The 20,958-nt window shown below is 41.0% G+C and overlaps 1 protein-coding gene across 1 annotated transcript in view; it reads right to left on the minus strand.

The window, feature by feature from the left end:
* The window catches only part of prkn (parkin RBR E3 ubiquitin protein ligase), a 114,586-nt gene extending 94,439 nt beyond the window's left edge, over nucleotides 1-20,147 (minus strand). The window contains exons 1-2 of the mRNA XM_048205866.1: nucleotides 19,903-20,147; nucleotides 6,633-6,751 (exon numbers count right to left, since the gene is read on the minus strand). Coding sequence (XP_048061823.1) covers nucleotides 6,633-6,751; nucleotides 19,903-20,020 — 237 coding nt within the window. The 5' untranslated portion in view covers nucleotides 20,021-20,147. The remainder of the gene's footprint in view (nucleotides 1-6,632; nucleotides 6,752-19,902) is intronic.
* Between the last annotated feature and the right edge of the window lie 811 nt (nucleotides 20,148-20,958).

The raw sequence follows: 20,958 nt of genomic DNA on the forward strand, positions 1-20,958 counted from the left end.
GCCTCGACCGGCGACACAGTGGGGAGGACGCACGAGAGGAGACCTGCGCGTTTAATTGGTATATACTGTAATACTGCATTTACAAAGCTTATTAGTGGCATGCACTTTGATCGCGAAAGTGAAAGTGCCCTTTCGCATCGCGGTGCCCCCGCGTTCCCATTTCTCCCGATGTGAACCGTGAGCTCCAGTCCATTACAATTTAGGGCCCTGGTATACTTCATTTCCCGCATTCCGCTCAGTCTCGCACGCGAGCCTTTCAAAGAAACTCCTTTGCCCATGAGCGCGGAAAGACGCGTTCGGTATGCACACGTGCACCATCCGTGGTCAGAACAATCTCAACCAACACCCACGGAACGCAGTTTGGTCCCCCCAACTTTGAAAATGTCTTCTGCGCACCTGCTGCTGCCGTCCACCATGATGGGGAAGAGCAGGGAACGGGGAACTCCTGTCGGCTGCCCAAACACAGAGGAGCCATCACCGTCCACCAGGCGGCTGAGGAGAGTCAAGCCGTCCACCGAGGGCTATCCAGTGCTGCTGCCAGGCATCGCAGAAGAGTTCACCCAGCTGGTGGACAACCGGATGGATGTGCGTTTTGACCAAGATTTTTTTTTTTCTTTTCCTCTCTCCTCTCTCTTGTCTCTGTCACTCATCATGCTTCCATCTCCTTTTCTCTTGCCTCGTCTGTTCTTACCCCCAGGTGCCGCACCAGTCTCATACTCACGAAGGAGTTCAGAAGCATAAAAAGAAGTAGCGATGACAGTGAAGTACGAGAGAGGACCAGGCCTGGATTTACATTATGCTTTCTTGTGCGACATTTGTCGGTTCCTGCTTCCTTCTTCCCTGATCTACAAACTGTGTTACAGACAGAAGGGCAGTTTAACGCAAAGAGAAACGGATCAAAAACTCTAAAACATAGGCTCACTGGAAAAACGTGCCTTTACCGTGCCTTTAGTCCCATGAAACACAAATCACATTAAAAGATCTCAAATACTTTTAGAAGCAAGCTAAAATGGCACGGTTGCTTCAGAAAATGTTTTTTATGCATCTAACTTTGATTACCCAAATTAAATGTTATGGTCTTAAGGTAGTTCACCAAAAAAAAATAAATAAATAAATAAATAAAGTGAAAATCCCTTTATTATTTACTTATTCTCATATAACAATTATATAAATTATGTATTAGAGTGGACTATCCCTTTAAAAACCACCAGCATCACACAGTTTTCTTTATACCTGCCACCTCTGTCACACACTCTTCCTTGTCCTTCTGCCAGATTAAGACACTCTCTCCATCCATAATTGTTTTGGGACAACGGCCCCCCACCCCACCCCGCCTAACTCCGACTGTGCCTGATTAGCATAAGCATTTAAACATTCTGACAGGGCCCTTAATAAGCAAGAGAAAAGGTTAAGAAAATCATTACTCGCCCACAGGGGAAGCGGGAGGGGGTGAAGGGAAGGGAGGGCAGAGGAGGGATGAAACCGCCGTGCTGTGGTGGAGGAGCCCGGAGATTACACGAAGACACCTGCTTAGAGACAGCAAGGAAAGGTCACACAGACCCCTGACGCGTCGACTCAAAACAAACGCACGCGCACACACGCGCGCGCGCCACTGAGAGTGTAAATGATTAATGAGAAAAACGGCGATGAATTATTCAACAACACACCTCCCACATTGTTCACATCAGTTTCACCTCCCCACCCTCTCAGGACGTTTTTTTTTTTCCCATGGAGGAGAATCAACATCGCAGTCCCACAAAGCCTTAATTACATTATTGTTTAACAAACAGGGCTGTGTCTGTGAGCCAGCTGTGAGGATTCTACTTCCTGTATCCAGCAGAGACACATCTGATACACACAGACCCAAGTCAAAGCGCCTGATTGGTCGACTGCGCTTGCGTTCACCACACTCAATCATAGACATCTGAAGTCAGTGAAAACACAAACATGGCAGACATCCAGAGAAAACAAGGTTGAAGCACACACAGCAAATACTCTGTGTTTGAACACATGGAGGGAACACAGCACTAATCACAGTGACATCAAATCTTGGCGTATATAAGAAATCATCTTTGGTGAAAATATCAACTGTAGTTAGACTTTAGGCACATTGCACTAATACAGTACACTTTGATGTCTAATGACTTTTTAAAGCATTAAAATCCCATGGGAAATATTCCATGTTTTGGTATACACAAAAAAATTGTGTATATATATTAGTCAAACCATAAATGATTCAGACATTTTTGATATTTTTGATCTATTTTTACTAGTGGGTGCAGGACACTATTCATTTATGTAAGTGAGGATAGCAAAATAAAGTAAACTGTGAAAATTCTTCATACAGTGGATTACCAGTAAAATTGATAAAAATTTGGGACCAAAAATTATTCAGACACTTTGATCTGACCATGTTTTGCTTAAGTGTTATCTGACATAATTAAGATAATTTTTTTCTGACACAGTTTAACTATGAGATCTTGTCATATTTTATTACCATTTTTTTAAACTACAGTGAATAAACTGTATTAATGAATTAAATGTTCAAGGTGTTTGAATATATTTTCCAGTTCTCGAATCTGATTGGCTGAGAGCTGTGTGATATTCCCCCTAGTATCAGCACTGTTTCACCGTTTGTATCACTCTGCTTGTCGCGACTGTCTTGGCGGTCGAGCAAATCCACCATATTTTTTACAAATACTTCTGTTGTGCTATGGAATGTAGTTTTAAGAGATTTTTAGGCAAAAATGTAGTTATTTAGAAATCAAATAATATGTGACTCATATACACACACAGCACCTATTTTACAATTTGTTTAGATGCTTTCGCAGATGTGAGCTCCAGGCCATCAGCGGCCATTCAGCACTCATGTACCCGCAGAGAACAGCTTCATCTCGGCCAGTCCTTTGGGAATTTGTCGCTGGCTCTTATGTAGATAGTGGTTAAATGAGATGTAATTCATTTGTGGTATATATTTGATTTTTCGAGGGTAAAATTAAGTTTCATAACTTTATATTTAGGTTATATTTAACTTAAATCCTGTACTAGAGCGCTGTTTTTGTACGTTTGGCTGAATTGTTTTGTTGTGTTTATTTCCTATTGATTAATGGCTATTGTTGTTTATTTAAATATTACTGTTCAATAAATTTAAATAAAACTGTTCAATAATTTTTATAAATAATATGCCATATTTGGTATTGAGTAATGGTCCGTTAGTGATGGTGATTTCAACTGAAAATTACATTATTATGCCATTAGATGGCAGCAAAGATGGTCTTTATGAATGAGTCAGTAGCAAATTTAAAGGGACTGGTTGTAAACAAGGAAGTTGTTTTAGTGCTGTCATGGGAAATCCCCTTAACTTTTAAAAGGACAAAGACAAAGATATTTCCTCAGCAGACTAATTTTTTATAATGGTTATTATATTATGGACATCGACCTGAAGAATGGATGCTACTGTATATCAGATGCAGGTAATACACTTGTATTTAATCAATCTTTCTCTCATAATACTCTAAATAATACAATAAGCTTCAATGAAGTGAATCAACGTTCCTTAGTTACTAGTTCTGAAGTGACATTTTAGAATTAGTAACGGAGGCTTGGGCTCAATTGTTAAACTGTCAACTTGAGATTTGAATCCATGGCGGAAGAAAGTAGTTCCTCAAAAAGAGGGATTTAAAGATTCGCTGTTGTTTCTTATTTACACACTAGTGCCGTCGAACTGTTGTATAAACGCAATATCACACTCGTAGCCAGGCTGTGATTACCTACGACTGAATAACAGTTGTGCTGATATACAGTCATATTGCTACTCATGTTATATTTGCATATTGTTTATATATTCTGTGTTATCAAAATGATCATAAGGAAAAAAACATCAAATAAATAGTTTATAGGAAAAATACTGTATAGTAAAAGTTAACTGTTTGGGGTCAGTAAGATTTTTTTTTTAAAGAAATTAATACTTTTATTCCACAAGTATTCATTAAATTGGTATAAAAATGACAGTAAAGACTTTTACAGTGTTTTAAAACTTTGTATTCATCAAATAATCCTGAAAAAAAAATACTTCCACACTTCAGTAATAATAATAATAATAATAATAATAATATATACACACACAATATGAAATGTTGAACACCAAATCAACATATTAGGATGATCATGTGACACTGAGGACTTAAAGTGTAAGTTACTATTTAAATTTCAATAACTACAAACCAATAATTGATCTCAAACTGGCTAGAGTGACAGCTTAAGCTGAAGCTAAATATGAAGCCTTGTTACTTGCAGTTCTGTTACCTATTCTGGTTGTTATTTATTTATTTATTTATTAATTTTTTTATGTAATTTAATTTATTTACATGTTTGTTTTATACATAAATTTGACAATTTAATTTTCATGCTCATTTAGAGTTTACTGGTATAAAACAATGCATAACCACATAACCATTTAAAATTTGTCACAAAAATCACAAACCCCATTGAATTTTTATTTTCAGGATATATGTTGCATCCTTTTTTCGGAAATGCCATGAACACATTCATTCCTTCTCAAAGTAAAAAATATTACAAACATCCAAGTAATAAATAGTCTTTAATCCCAACTACAAAGGGCTTTTAATGTGATTTGTGTCAATGTTTTGGCAGTGTATTGAACTGTGTGGAGTGAAGCATGAAGCTACAGCATTACCCCTGGCACCGTGTTGCAAGCAGGTGAAGCATTGTAATGCGATGCTCAGAGTTCACCCTGTTTGCCGCTGACCTTTCGAAGCGCAGCCAATGATTACCGGATAATTCACATGAGGTATTATTATGTGGGCTGTGCCGATGCAAAAATCTAAACAAAATGGAAGAGAGACATTTCATATCCTGGAATTCAAATATCGACTTTAAAAAACACATTTTTTCAGGTCATTTTTTTGTGATACTCAAGATTTTTGCAGAATAATTAAATATATTTTTACATTTCAGCCTGCTCCTCACACAAAGCTATTAGAGCCACAAGTGATATGGTCTGCTTTTACAACTTGTATGATTTTTTTGGTTGTTTTGGAGCTTAACAGCTGTGGCCACTAAGAACTGTTGTTGTTTAAAGAAAGGACAGTGCTTTCTTCAGAAAGTCTTCTTTTGTCTTCCACAGAAAAAAAATATCAACATACAAATTTAGAACAAAATGAGGTGAGTAAATTATAAATTTTTTGGTGAACTATCCCTTTAAGATAAAAGAACCAAATAGCTCAACTTGATCCACAATGTCGTACGACAAATATTAAATCTGAAATGTGAAGTCTGAAATGTAATATCTGTGGGGCTGGGGGTTTCATTACAATGGGAACACCACGAACATTATAATTAAAACTTCTAATTAAAGCCTTAGGGCACATTGAGATATTTATAATGCCAGCAATCTAGTCAAAACTGTATTTCTCATAATTGCGTTCTGGAGAGATGCAAGCCAAGGTTATTTTCTATTAATGTTCAAAGTGCAAAGAAACTTGTAACAGCAACAATAAGCAGGTTTTCCCCCTAAAGGCCTAATTCAGTGATGTAGGTTTTGAGAATCTTGGCGTAAAAGCACCCAAATCATGCACATAAATCTGCTAAAAGCCCAAGTTGGATGTTTAAGCTAGGAGTTGCTGATGGAGATGAATGTTTCTGATTGAAAGTGCTGTTATCCAATATTTCCAAAGGTCCAAATGAAGAGCTCTGACAGCGAGTGCATAAACTTTGCCGTCTTCTCCTCCTCAGCATATTTGGAGAAAGTTCTCTGGAGAGAGTTAGACGAGAAGAGCTGGAGCCCGTTTCAGGCCCGAGGATGTTAAGAGCCAGACACATCACAAAATTGGCATAGGAATGGGGCGGCACTGGCACTGAGACAGTGGACAAACAGACTCTCAGCGCCGAAGACCACCGCGAGCGGAAAGAAAAGGCAGGTGCAGCTTAGCGACGTGTCAGTCAGCCTTCCCAAACAGCGGCAGAACGTGGAGAGGTGGGAATGCTGCCCACGCATTGGGACAGAAAGTCCATACGGGCCGAAAGATAAAACAGGCCACGGGCGGGATTACGGAGGGATGGGGCTTATGACAGCCGTGTGGGGGCAGCGAGACGTGGGTTTGTGCTGTTCTGCATTCATACTGCAGGCTAAGAAGTGTCACTGTTAGTTAGTTATGAGACTTGGGGCAACAGAGCAAATGTTTCTGGTTACATTTTTTGTCTCAATGCGCTTATGAATGTGTACTGACGAGCAGCAATAATGAGCACGTTTTTCCCCTACAGTCATAATTCGGTTACATAGACTACACAGTTCCCGCATTAGAATAACTCGCCACATCTCGTTTAAAATGAGGGTCTAACTTGTATTCCAGGACAAATTACTAATGGGCATGATAAAGAAAAGGGAAAACCTTTTAAACATGTATCTAAAAACTAGGGAGAGGGATTTTTCTTTTTTCAAATATCTCCATGGAACATGATCTTTACATAATATCCTAATGATTTTTGGCATAAAAGAAAAATCAATAATTTTGACCCACTACGCATGTGTTGTCGGCTATTGCTATAAATATACCCGTGCGACTTATGACTGGTTTTGTGGTCCAGGGTCACATATATTTACATATACATACCCTGCTGAGGGTCAGGGTGCCTTGTTTGCAGTCTCTGCACCGAACACGTAGTTTTCCAGGTTGGATGGCCTTGCAGACCGTCTTACAGAACACATAGAAACTGCTGTGGCCTCTAGTTTCTATAAGAAACAACCAAAAAACATTGCAAAAACAATCAATAATGGTGCAGTGTGTTTTTTTTTTTCTGTTTTAAAACACTTGGTCCTATCACAGTTTCTCCTATCCAAGTGCAGACAACTATTTGTAAGCCATTTGTTTGTTGACATACTAAAGCATGCAGAAACTCACGTTAATGCCAGTTCGGCGTCGACTTTATTAAAGGGATAGTTGACCTAAAAATGAAAATTCTGTCATCATTTACTCACCCTCAAGTTATTTCAAACGTGTATGATTTTCTTTCTTCTGCTGAATACAAAAGAAGATATTTTGAAGAATATGGGTAACCAAACAGTTGATAGACCCCATTGACTTCCATAGTATGGAGAAAAAAAAAAAAAAAACAATTCAAGTCAATGGGGAAATGTCTTCTTTTGTGTTCAGCAGAGGAAAGAAATTTGAGGGTGAGTAAATGATGACATTTTTAGGTGAACTATCCCTTTAAGATCTGTAACATAAGACATGATTTACACCACTTACCCAAGATGATGGTGCAAAGAAACTTGCATATGTCATGCAAGAGAGTCAAATCAAATACTGTTTAAGAAAAATTGTTCATCTTCTAACTTTTATATCAGTGGCAAATGTGTCAAAACATATGTGAAATATTCCTCACATTAAGCAAACAAAAATGGAAATATGAGGGTCAAAATCGCTATGTATCTTCACATTTTGAAACAGGTGGTGTTTTATGGAGAGATGGAGACTCATCTCATATACTGCACACTGTGAGTGACACATGGCCTGCGCTATTTGATTCTAATATGCAAGAAAATATGCACAGGGACAAAAATATACATTTTTATTATAAATGATGCAAAACACAGTTCTCGGGGGACCGCCCTGGTGGCTAATTCCTATAACTACCTGGTGCGAAAGCCCCTAAGGTTTCTTCAGTGAACCACAGATGCCAATAAAGAACTATATATAACAATAAAGAATTATTTTTAAGAGTGTGGACCATGTAACCCTTGGGGCAGTACTATCTGTGTGTCCAAACAATGGTAGACAATAGCCTACCAGTTGAGAATGCCATTATTTTTTACATTACTTTTATTATTTTTTATTATTATTCCGTTTGGTGTCGAAATTACACTTCAACTAAAATGAGTATAATCTTTTATTTAAGAACGAATGGGATAAGCTGAGCAACTTTGCAGGAGGAATCTTAGCAGGGTTCTGTTTGCTTTTGTTTCATATCCCTTGCTTCTTGTCCTCTTTTAGTCTACAGCTGTGTAGTGTTTTGAGTGGGATGTAAGTGGGTTGGTTGGAGCACTGAGTAGAGAATAAGAACAAGGTGCAGTAGTGCTTCAACAAGCCACCACAGTCCCAGGACAAAGAGCTCACAATCCAATTAGCCAGAAAAGAAGATCCAGACATCGTCCTGGCATATGATTTAGTTGACAGAGGTCTTGTCCTATCAGTCTGTCCCATCCCAGTTTAAATCACTCGTGCACACACACGCACACTCCTGGAAGCAGCATTCTCATTAGAGCTAAAAGCACAGGCCACCGAAGAGGTACAAGATACCTTGACACAGCTGACAATAAATCGAGCGGAGTGGGTTTTATAAGACAGGCACCCTATTATTTATGATTTCTGCATGATTCCTCCATTATGCTAATGCTTTTACAGGGAGAAGGGCTGGATAAAAGAGGTGGCGTGATTGGACTAAGTAGCCGAGTGGGCCGCTAGCCAGAGCGAGATTGAAAAGGGAAGGGCGGGCAGAGGACAGCTTGTAAAAGCGGCGCCATTGTGGCAAATGACAGCATCCACTTCACCAACCTGTGCGCTTACAAAAACATTCAAACACTCTCTCTGAGAGCTGCGTATTACTGCTGAAAAGGAGGTCACAAAAGCCTCAGCGGTGCACAAACTAATGTAAATGAAAGGATATACGGTACTTACAAAGGAATTCTAGTTTGGGACTGAAAGCGTCATACGGGAAGTGAGTCAGTGGCAATTGCTTCAAGATTGCACATGAAGCACGGAATCATCAAAATGTACATAAAAATGGCAATGGTAAATTTGTCATTGTGCAAATAAACTATAAGGCTGGGCACAACAATTATTTGCTGTAATATTGCTGAGGATTTAAAGGTGCCCTAGAACATTCTTTCACAAGATGTAATATCAGTCTAAGGTGTCCCCTGAATGTGTCTGTGAAGTTTCAGCTCAAAATACCCCATAGATTTTTTTAATTAATTTTTTTAACTGCCTATTTTGAGGCATCATTAACTATGCACCGATTCAGGCTGCGGCCCCTTTAAATCTCGCGCTCCCTGCCCTCCCAAGCTCTCGACTATAAAACAGTGCATAAAAGTTCACACAGCTAATATAACCCTCAAATGGATCTTTACAAGATGTTCGTCATGCATGCTGTATGCATGCGTCAGATCATGTGAGTATTGTATTTATTTGGATGTTTACATTTGATTCTGAATGAGTTTGAAAGGTATCTGTGGCTAACGGGCTAACATTACACACTGTTGGAGAGATTTATAAAGAATGAAGTTGTGTTTATGAATGAAACAGACTGCAAGTGTTTAATAATGAAAATAGCGATGGCTCTTGTCTCCGTGAATACAGTAATAAACGATGATAACTTTAACCACATTTAACAGTACATTAGCAACATGCTAATGAAACATTTAGAAAGACAATTTACAAATATCACTAAAAATATCATGATATCATGGATCATGTCAGTTATTATCGCTCCATCTGCCATTTTTCGCTATTGTTCTTGCTTGCTTACCTAGTCTGATGATTCAGCTGTGCACAGATCAAGACGTCCTGCCCTTGTGTAATGCTTTGAACATGGGCTGGCATATGCAAATATTGGGGTCATACATATTAATGATCCCGACTGTTGCGTAACTTTTACGTAACTTGTTGAGATTCGCCTGTTTTCCGGAGGTCTTTTAAACAAATGAGATTTATATAAGAAGGAGGAAACAATGGAGTTTGAAACTCAATGTATGTCTTTTCCATGTACTGAACTCTTGTTATTCAACTATGCCAATATAAATTCAATTTATGATTCTAGGGCACCTTGAAAATAAAGAAGAGTAATGTCCGCACACTGAGTTTACAGCTCAAAAAAGAAAAAGAAAAAAGGGTTTAGTTTAGGGTCCAATTCTCACTATTAACCAGTTGCTTATTAGCGTGGATATTACTAGAATGTTGGCTGTTTATTAGTACTTATAAAGCACATATTAATGCCTTATTCTGCATATTCTACATCCCTTAAACCTACTGTACCAATACCTAAACTTAACAACTACCTTACTAACTATTAATAAGCAGTAATTAGGAGTTTATTGAGCCAAAAGTCATAGTTAATGCTTAATTAATAGTGAGAATTGGACCCTAAACTAAAGTGTGACCAAAAAATGATTTGAGTTTGATATTGAGTGTGTTTCTAATTATTATCACCTGTGTATAAAGAGTTGCATCTAACTCCATTGTGCGTGATGAAGACCTGACAGTCGAAACGTTGAGCTGTTTATTAGGGCCCGAGCACCGATGGTGTGAGGACCCTATTGGAATTGCTCAGCCAATTATTCTTCTTCTCCAAAATGAATTGCATTTTTGAGGGCCTAAACATTCTCAAAAACTCATGAAACTTTGCACACGCGTCAGAAGTGGTGAAAATTTACATCTGATATGGGTTTCAGAATTAGGGGTGGCAAAATGGCTCGACAGCGCCACCTACAACATTTCAATTAAGCACCCTTCGTGCTATGTTTCACGTACAGTTATGAAATTCGGTAGACAGATGTAACAGCCCAATACCTACAAAAAAGTCCATGGGTGCAAAGTTTGTAAACCCAACAGGAAGTGAGATATTTTGAATTTTCTCTACAAAATTTTGGCAGTTTTTGCCATTTCCAGACGTTGTACCTCCTAGAGCTTTAATCAGATCAACATCATATTTGGTCAGTCTAATCTAAAGGCCTTTGAGACGTTAAATTGCGAAGATCTAGAGTTTTCGCTGAAGGGTGTGTCCGTGGCGGCCTGGCAAAGTTCGATGTTTCGCCATGAAAAAGGAAGTTGTTGTAACTCGGGCATACAATGTCTGATCTGCCCCAAACTTCACATGTTTTATTAGAGTCCTGACCTGAAGACATCTATATGACAATATTCAGTAACAGTCATAGCGCCACCTGGGGGCAACAGGAAATGACATGTTTTACACTGTGATTAATTCCTCATAGAGATTAAACCAGATCAACATCATATATGGCCAGTCTAATCTTAAGGCCTTTGAAATGTTAAATTGCAAAGATCTTGAGTTTTTGTTGAAGGGCGTGTCTGTGGTGACCGACAAAGTCTGATGTTTCGCCATGTAAGGTGAATCACTTTTTTGAGGGCCGAAACATACTCGAATACTCATGAAACTTTGCAGATACGTCAGAAGTGGTGAAAATTTATGTCTGATGTGGGTTTCAGAATTAAGTGTGGCAAAATGGCTCGATAGCGCCACCTAAAAAATTTCAACGAAGTGCCCCTGACACTACGTTTCATGTACAGGTATGAAATTTGGTACACACATCTAACAGCCCAATACCTACAAAAAAGTCTCTTGGAGTGAAATCTGAAAGCCAACTAGAAGTGAGATATTTTGAATTGTCTTTGCAAAATTTGTGCAGTTTTTGCCATTTCCAGACGTTGTACTTTAATGATCTCCTCCTAGAGCTTTAATCAGATCAACATCATATTTGGTCAGTCTAATCTAAAGGCCTTTGAGACGTTAAATTGCGAAGATCTAGAGTTTTCACTGAAAGGCGTGTCCGTGGCAGCCTGGCAAAGTTCGATGTTTCGCCATGAAACAGGAAGTTGTTGTAACTCGGGCATACAATGTCCGATCTGCCCCAGACTTCACATGTTTTATTAGAGTCCTGGCCTGAAGACATCTATATGACAATATTCAGTTACAGTCATAGCGCCACCTGGGGGCAACAGGAAATGACATGTTTTACACTGTGATTAACTCCTCATAGAGATTAAACCAGAAGCACATCATATATGGCCAGTCTAATCTTAAGGCCTTGGAGATGTTAAATATCAAAGATCTTGAGTTTTCGCTGAAGGGCGTGTCTGTGGCGGACTGACAAATTCTGATGTTTCGCCATGAATGATGAAGCTGTTGTAACTCAAGCATACAATATCCGATCTGCTCCAAACTTCACATGTGTGATAAGAGTCCTGGCCTAAAGACATCTATATGACAATATTCAGTTAGCTATAGCGCCACCTGCTGGCAACAAGAAATGGCATGCTTTACACTGTAATTCACTACCAGATTCACATTTCATTATGCCACGAAGTACCAAACATGCTAGAAACACGTTAAATTACGCAACACTTGGCTAAGTGCTAATGTATGCAAATAACGCCACGAAAGAAACAGGAAGTTGTTGTAACTCAGGCATACAATGTCCGATCTGTTTCAAACTTCACATGTTCGATGATAGTCCTTGCCTGAAGACATCAACATGGCAATATTCAGTGATGGTCAAAGCGCCACCTGTTTGGCCACAGGAAGTGTGGCATTTCGAAATGACTTTGGTATAATTCTCCTGTATTCACTCGCTTACATGCATGTCGCCCACTGTTCGCTGTTTTCCTAAGGCCAATGGTTGGCCGTGAGCACGGGTGCGAGGTCCCTCTCATTGCTGCTTGCAGCTTTAATTAATAAATGTTTTTGGAGCTGTAAACTCAGTGTGCGACACTCTTCTTACTCCTGTGATTGTCATTTTTGTCCTGCACCTGGGCCCAATTAAGGTTTGGGATGTGCACAACTTTTTGTATTTTTGATTTGAAAATAAAGTACCACTGTGAATGTAATGATTATAATGTGCTTTTTATTTGGTCATTACATTTTCTAAAGAGTGTTGTCACGGAAATGAAGGCTGGATACAATAGCAAGTTAATATCTCTTTATTAGAGCTTCACGCCAGAAAATGTAGACAGACGAACACACAGTAGAAATAGCAACACAGTCAGCAGGAGAGTGGTAACACAGGGACTTCGATGAGCGGTGAATGTCCGTGATGAATGGTGATCCGTGAGGTGAGTCCGTGAGTCCGTGCAATGATCCTTGAATGAAATCCAGAGCGAGTAATCCAAATGAAACAGACGGGAACCAGGAACAGCAACGAGAAATCCAAGCCAGGAACAAACAACACGAGAGAGACACGGGACAAACACCAGGACTCCACACAACGATCTGACAAACATGAGACGAAAGACAAGGCGTTAAATAGGCGAGATGTAACGAGTCACTGCTGCCGCTGATCAGTAATCAGCGGCGACGCCCACACAGAACAATCAGGTGACACACCCAAAACCCTCACACAGACAACAGTATGAGACAGCAGATACGTGAACCGTGACAGTACCCCCCCTCCTAGGAACGCCTCACGGCGTTCCCAGAACCCCTTACCTGTTGATTGTAATCATCAATAAGGGAGTGATCCAGAATGTCCCTAGCAGGAACCCAACTTCTCTCCTCCGGACCGTAACCTTCCCAGTCCACCAAGTACTGGAATCCGCGTCCCCTCCGCCTAGAGTCCAGAATCCGATTAACCGAATACGGTTGGTTCCCCGTCTACGAGTCGCGGCGGTGGAGGAACTGGAGCAGGCGGATTAAGGTGTGAATGAAAAACAGGCTTAATTTTGGAGACATGGAAGGCGGGATGAATCCTCCTGTACGCCGGAGGTAATTTGAGGCGGACTGCCACTGGACTAATAATTTTAGTGACAGTAAACGGGCCGATGAATTTGGCAGCAAGCTTATTGGCAACGGAACGGAGCGGAATATTCTTAGTAGAAAGCCACAATTTTTGACCCACGATGTATACGGGAGGCTTTGACCGGTGGCGATCAGTCTTAGCCTTGGTGCGCGCCCTCACTTGCAACAGAGTCTCACGGGCTCTGTTCCAAGTGCGGTGGCACCTCTGGATGAAGGCGTGAGCGGAGGGGACCGCGACTTCGGATTCCAGACTGGGAAACACAGGTGGCTGGTAACCTAGACTACATTCGAAAGGAGAAAGGCCCGTAGAAGACACTGGTAGCGAATTGTGAGCGTACTCAATCATAGAGAGTTGTTGACTCCAGGAGGAAGGATTCTTGGACGCCAAACATCGCAACATTCGCTCTAAATCTTGGTTGGCTCTCTCAGTCTGACCATTGGTCTGGGGATGGAACCCAGAGGAAAGACTAACCGTCGCCCCCAGTAACTTACAAAATTCTTGCCAAAATTTGGACACAAACTGGGGACCCCTGTCGGAAACCACATCTACCGGGAGGCCATGTAACCGAAAGATATGATCTACGACAGTAACCGCTGTCTCCTTAGCAGAGGGTAATTTGGCTTAAGGGTATAAAATGGGTCGCCTTCGAGAATCGGTCCACTACGGTCAAAACAACCGTGTACCCTTGGGAGGGTGGGAGGGCGGTGACAAAATCTAGAGCGAATATGGGACCAGGGTCTCGAAGGGACAGACAGGGGTTGGAGTAACCCATCTGGAGGGCGGTTGGAAGTCTTACCAGTAGCACAAACCGAGCAAGCCAAAACAAAACTGCGAATATCACGAGCCATAGCAGGCCACCAGAATCGTTGCTTGACCACAAACCTAGTTCGATTAACCCCTGGATGACAAGCCACGTTGGAACAATGACCCCACTGGATAACACAGGACCTTAACCCCTCCGGCACAAACAAACGGTTCGGTGGGCATCCGGGCGGAGGCGTTACCCCTTCTAAGGCCGCTAGGACCTTCGATTCGACCTCCCATGTAAGAGTGGAGACCACTAATGTCTCGGGAAGAATACACTCGGGAGTGGACGGGCGTTCGGAAGGGTCAAAAATGTGAGACAAAGAATCAGGCTTGATGTTTTTGGAGCCCGGGCGGTACGACAGAGTAAAATCAAAACGTCCGAAAAAAAACTGCCCACCGAGCCTGCCTGGAGTTGAGTCTTTTAGCTGATCGTATGTACTCTAAATTCTTGTGATCAGTCCAAACGATAAAGGGTACCCCCGAACCCTCTAACCAGTGACGCCATTCCTCCAACGCTAATTTGACTGCCAACAACTCTCTGTTACCAATGTCGTAATTGCGTTCAGCGGGAGACAAACGATGAGAAAAATACGCGCAGGGGTGCATCTTGTTGTCTGAGGGAGACCGCTGGGAAAGAACTGCGCCTACCCCCACCTCTGACGCATCGACCTCCACCACGAACTGACGCGAAGGATCAGATATTGGGTGCGTCAGAGGTGAAGTGGGTAATCCGTGAAACCGTGCGAAGGAAGTGTCCATAAAGTTGACCTCTGCCCCGGAATCCAGAAGTGCGTCGCAGGTGATGTTGTGCGTCGCCCATCTTAGTCTTACCGGGAGGAGGGTAGATGGCGAGGACTTCTCGGCGGAGATCCCGCCCGATAGTAGCCTCGAGTTTACTATCGGGCTTGGTCTTTTACCGGGCATGTCCTGATTAGATGTCCTGACGCCCCGCAGTACAGGCAAAGACCCTGGGACCTCCGCCTCTCTCTCTCCTCCCGGGAAAGCCGAGCTCTCCCCACCTGCATGGGCTCAGGATCGAGTACAGGACCGACCGTATCCACCACGCTGCTAAGACGGCTGCTGGCTCCGTTGCGCTTAACTCCAGGCTCCTCTAACAGCTCTAACCTCTGTAGGCGAGAATCCACACGAAGAGCAAGTTCAACCAGTCCGTTGAAAGGTTTGTGGCAGGTCCAGCGCGTAAATCTCCCGGTGGATACGATCGGCCAGCCCATGCAGGAACACATCCCACTGCGCCTCCTCGTTCCACCGGCACTCCGCCGCGAGGGTGCGAAACTGGATGACATAATCGGCGACCGTGCGGTTACCTTGCTTGAGGGCTATAAGTTGACGGGCGGCCTCCTTCCCCGCAACCGCACGGTCGAACACCCTCCTCATCTCAGCGGAGAGTGCCCGGAACGAGGAGCAGCACGGGTCTTGATTCTCCCACACCGCCGTTCCCCAAAGCGCCGCCTTCCCTGTCAGGAGGGTTAGCACGAACGCCACCTTCAATTCTTCTCCCTCGAAGGTGCGTGGCTGAAGTGCAAAGTGAAGAAAACACTTGTTAAGGAATGCTCGAACAAAAATCAGGCTCACCAGCGTAACTCTGTGGTACAGGAAGGCGGGGCTCCGGCAGATCCCTCCGTTCAGGTGACGTGGGGGAACAGGCGGTGGGGCTGGCGCAGTGGGAGCGCGGAGTTGTTGAAGCTGCTGAGAGAGCTCGGACACCTGTGTTACCAGCGTCTGAACCGCGCGTCCGGTGGATGTGATGCTCTCCTGCTGCTGATCCATGCGGGAAATACTGTGGTTGATGAACTCCGTGAAAGCCGCTGAACTCGCTGCATCCATGATTGGTCAGATCGTTCTGTCACGGAAATGAAGGCTGGATACAATAGCAAGTTAATATCTCTTTATTAGAGCTTCACGCCAGAAAATGTAGACAGACGAACACACAGTAGAAATAGCAACACAGTCAGCAGGAGAGTGGTAACACAGGGACTTCGATGAGCGGTGAATGTCCGTGATGAATGGTGATCCGTGAGGTGAGTCCGTGAGTCCGTGCAATGATCCTTGAATGAAATCCAGAGCGAGTAATCCAAATGAAACAGACGGGAACCAGGAACAGCAACGAGAAATCCAAGCCAGGAACAAACAACACGAGAGAGACACGGGACAAACACCAGGACTCCACACAACGATCTGACAAACATGAGACGAAAGACAAGGCGTTAAATAGGCGAGATGTGATCAGTAATCAGCGGCGACGCCCACACAGAACAATCAGGTGACACACCCAAAACCCTCACACAGACAACAGTATGAGACAGCAGATACGTGAACCGTGACAAGTGTGGCATTGCACTAGTTTTTGCAATCTTTCCTTGTTGACTGACTTTTAAGTATGAGAGCACTGAGACAAAGATTTTTCAGTCAGCAGCAAAACTGGTGTTAGGATTGTTAAGCTTGATTAAGATCCGTGAATCAATTAAAAATATGGTATTGTATTTTTATATTGGTGCATATAAATAAAAAAAGATTAAAAAATGTTCTTCATTTAGTAAAAAAATATATACATATCAATAAATACATTTATTAATAATTTAATTGTTTTAATAATTTTGTAAAACACCGGAAAACTTGATATTTTTAACTTGATACTGCAACAACAATGATATTTTTTTCAAACTAGAGTAAGAGACAGTATTTGAAAAGTGGCAAACATACACATTACTTCCAACCCAGGCTGGAAAACTCAAAATTACATTACATTGCTTCTTGCATGTCTTGGAACACTTTCAAAGTCCAGTGAGTGTGGACATGTGTCCCAGAAGTGTGGTCCAAAACAGATGAATGTGAATCTTGCAATGTTTTATTTACATAGATTTTTGTACAAACTGCAGCAGTTTGGAAATTAAATGCCCAGTGAATGGCGATGAATGGTTAATACTCTATTACGTTTGGAAATAACGTCCCACCTACACTAAACTCTAGTCTAAACCTAACCGTTGGTGTTAACAAAAGCAAACGTAAAGAGATAAAAATGCATTTTCAGAAGCAACCATGTTATTTTAGTTTGCTTCTACAAGTCTTTGAGCTTGGACTCGTAACCGAATGCTCCACATCGTAAGTGCTGTTCTGTACCAGGTGACCTTTACTATGTCAGAAAAGCCATACATATGGAGCCGGTTATGTGATGCAAACGTCAAAATGTATTAGTTTACAAATAATGCACTATGGTAAGTGTTTTGAAGTCATAACACTAGGGATGCACCGATACCAAGCTCATGTACTTGTACTCGTACTCATAAAAATACCGCAGAAATAATGTCAGCCTCAGAGGTGTGGAAATACTTCAAAATTAATGATGACAACCCACACATTGCAAACTGCATGCTTTCAATCTCAATTCGTTATCGATTAATGAAGGCGGGAATGCGGGACAGGCGTAATCGCGTTTAACGACACAGACCAGAAGCGCTCTCTCTCTTTCTTGCACGTGATCCCAGTTCTCTCAGACAGCATGCAATCAGTTTTTCTTGCGCCTGAATGGTCAAATGCACACATAGTTGTTAAAATGTCTATCGTGTTGAGCATCTCACGTAAGTACAGTTGGTTATGGCTTAAGTGGACGTAAACATTTGGGTGAAAACAGGATATGTGTCAGTATCCATGGATTTGGTCTTAAAGGGACCATAGACTATATTTGTCATTAATGTTAATAAAACAACAAAATATGTTAAAGGTGCCCTAGAATTAAAAATGTAATTTATCTTGGCATAGTTAAATAACAAGAGTTCAGTACATGGAAATGACATACAGTGAGTCTCAAACAACATTGTTTCCTCCTTCTTATGTAAGTCTCATTTGTTTAAACGACCTCCGAAAAACAGGCAAATCTCAACATAACACTGACTGTTACGTAACAGTCGGGATCATTAATATGTACGCCCCCAATATTTGCATTACATGGCATTACACAAGGGCAGCCAGTATTAATGTCTGGATCTGTGCAGCAATATTAACTGACATGATCCATGATATCATGATATTTTTAGTGATATTTATAAATTGCCTTTCTAAATGTTTCGTTAGCATGTTGCTAATGTACTGTTAAATGTGGTTAAAGTTACCATCGTTTCTTACTGTATTCACGGAGACAAGAGCCGTCGCTATTTTCATTTTTTAAACACTTGCAGTCTGTATAATTCATAAACACAGCTTCATTCTTTATAAATCTCTCCAACAGTGTGTAATGTTAGCTTTAGCCACGAAGCTCTATCAAACTCATTCAGAATCAAATGTGAACATCCAAATAAACACTGTACTTACGCAATTAGACATGCTGCATGACGAACACTTTGTAAATATCCATTTTGAGGGTTATATTAGCTGTGTGAACTTTGTTTATGCTGGTTAAGGCAGTCGCGAGCTCCGGGGAGGGGAGCGTGAGATTTAAAGGGGACGCAGCCTGAAATCGGCGCATATTTAATGATGCCCCAAAATAGGTAATTAAAAAAGTGAATAAAAAAAAAAATCTGTGGGGTATTTTGAGCTGAAACTTCACAGACACATTCAGGGGACACCTTAGACTTATATTACATCTTTTAAAAAGACGTTCTACGGCACCTTTAAATAAATGTATAGATGGTATATAAACCTACTGTATCTGAAAAACAAGTTTATTTAATTTGTATCTCTCTAGTATTTGTTGTATTGTTTTTAAATTTCTTTTTATATAACAACAACTATATATATTGGTAATTATGCCCTTTGAAGGTTATTGGACAATTTTTGTTCTTTAAGTTTGTGACAAGCACATAAAAATTATTACTTTTTTTTCATTAGAGTAATAATAAAGAAGCTGTCCTACATTCATTAGTCTCACTGTGTTGTGTTTGGAAAACGGCAACATCAAAAAAAAAAAAAAAGAGAGAGAGAGAAATTAATAAATGTATAGGCATCGGTAACGGTATCGTGAGTACTAGAAAAAAGTATCGGTACTCGTACTCGGTCCTTAAAAAATGGTATCATTGGTATGGTATCATCCCTATATAACACAGTATTGAGCAAGGAACAAATCTGTCTTTATTAATCAATAATCTGCACCGTCATCAGGATTTGTCCAAAAAGGAATTAAAAAAAAGGAATTGTTGGTGTTTTACTGCCACTAGTTTTTTTTTTTTTTTTTTTTTTCTTTTTTTCAACTGAAAACTGCAGCGATGTATGCTGTTTTCATACAAACTGTATGTAGGCAGTGTATGTTTTTTGGAGTTTTTAAAAAAAAAAATGTATGTAGAGGCATGTTTTTCCAATGAGATTATGTTGATTACTTCACCTTTAGTAGTATTTAGAGAAAACTTTGAGACACCAAAAAAATAATAATAATAAAAGCACACATTCTTCTATTAACTATTATGCTCCTTAACTTGTGCTTCTTCACTCTTGTAAAGCATCAGCTGCCACTGGATTTAAAAATAGATTTTATCTACACCGACACAAACATACGCACAAAAAACTAACACGCACAAACACAGTTCTACGCCCCGTACCTGTGTGTCCAACAGAGTCCCCCTGTCTGGATACATCTGTCTCCAGAATGACAGCCAGACCTTCAGATGCGGTGGTCAGACGGGAGCTACTGAGGTCAAGTCGGGTCAAGCTCTCCATCCAGCCGCCCAGCCTGCGCTGCTGGACCAGCTCAGAACACCGGGTCGAGGTGGACGGGGGCAGAACCACATGAACCGTGCTCTGCTCGGGGAGATCACAGCCCTGTCACAGAAGAGGACAAGCAGATAGTTCTCTCACACACTTCACAACAGCCTCATCCATGATTAATATCACTATACCTCAGGGATTCTCAAACTTGTTTGGTCTGTAACCCATCATGTAGCACTATGTCTGCTATACACTTTAGGATGTTCTAAAGAAACAGGTATGGGTTCTGTTCTGAGTAGATTAATGTGGTTGCTGTCTTCATGTAAATTAGATTGCATGATGATCCACTTTGTAATAGTTCTCACTGGTCCACTTCTGCTAAGCAATTTATGGTGCTTATTAATGGAAAACTGAATGTAGTAACCTCATGTCAGAACAAAAATTGCTCAGAACATTTTTTTTTTTTTTTTTTTCTGAGACCATCCACAGCGTCAGTGTTATGAATAGTAATTCTGTGGTGCTGTAGTCTCAAAAGCGCATTATGAGAAGATCTTTTCATCCTGTTGTCTTTCATTTCTGTCTCCAGCACAAGGAAAGAAAGGATCAAACTTTGCCGTCATAAGTACCTTCACAAATTCAAGTAATCTAGCTGGCACATACGCCGCAGACCGGTGGGAATGTTGCACAAAAAAACAGGTAGAGAGAATAAACATGCCAATCACTGTAAGACACTGACAAAAAGCTTGTATCTCGCAGAGAATGAAGGGAAGATAAAGGTAAAAACAGCATTGTTTGGAGAAGGCAGAAAAATGACAAAGATATCATACAGTATGAGAAGCACTTAAATACGGTACAATTCCCTTAAGTATTCGCTTGATTGTAGAAACATAGTTCTTTAATTTTCTTTCGGGATATGACTAAAGACTTTATCTTTGCATAGAGGTAGAAAA

This window comes from Megalobrama amblycephala, linkage group LG10 (genome assembly GCF_018812025.1).
Source record: "Megalobrama amblycephala isolate DHTTF-2021 linkage group LG10, ASM1881202v1, whole genome shotgun sequence".
NCBI classification, from domain to species: Eukaryota; Metazoa; Chordata; class Actinopteri; order Cypriniformes; family Xenocyprididae; genus Megalobrama; species Megalobrama amblycephala.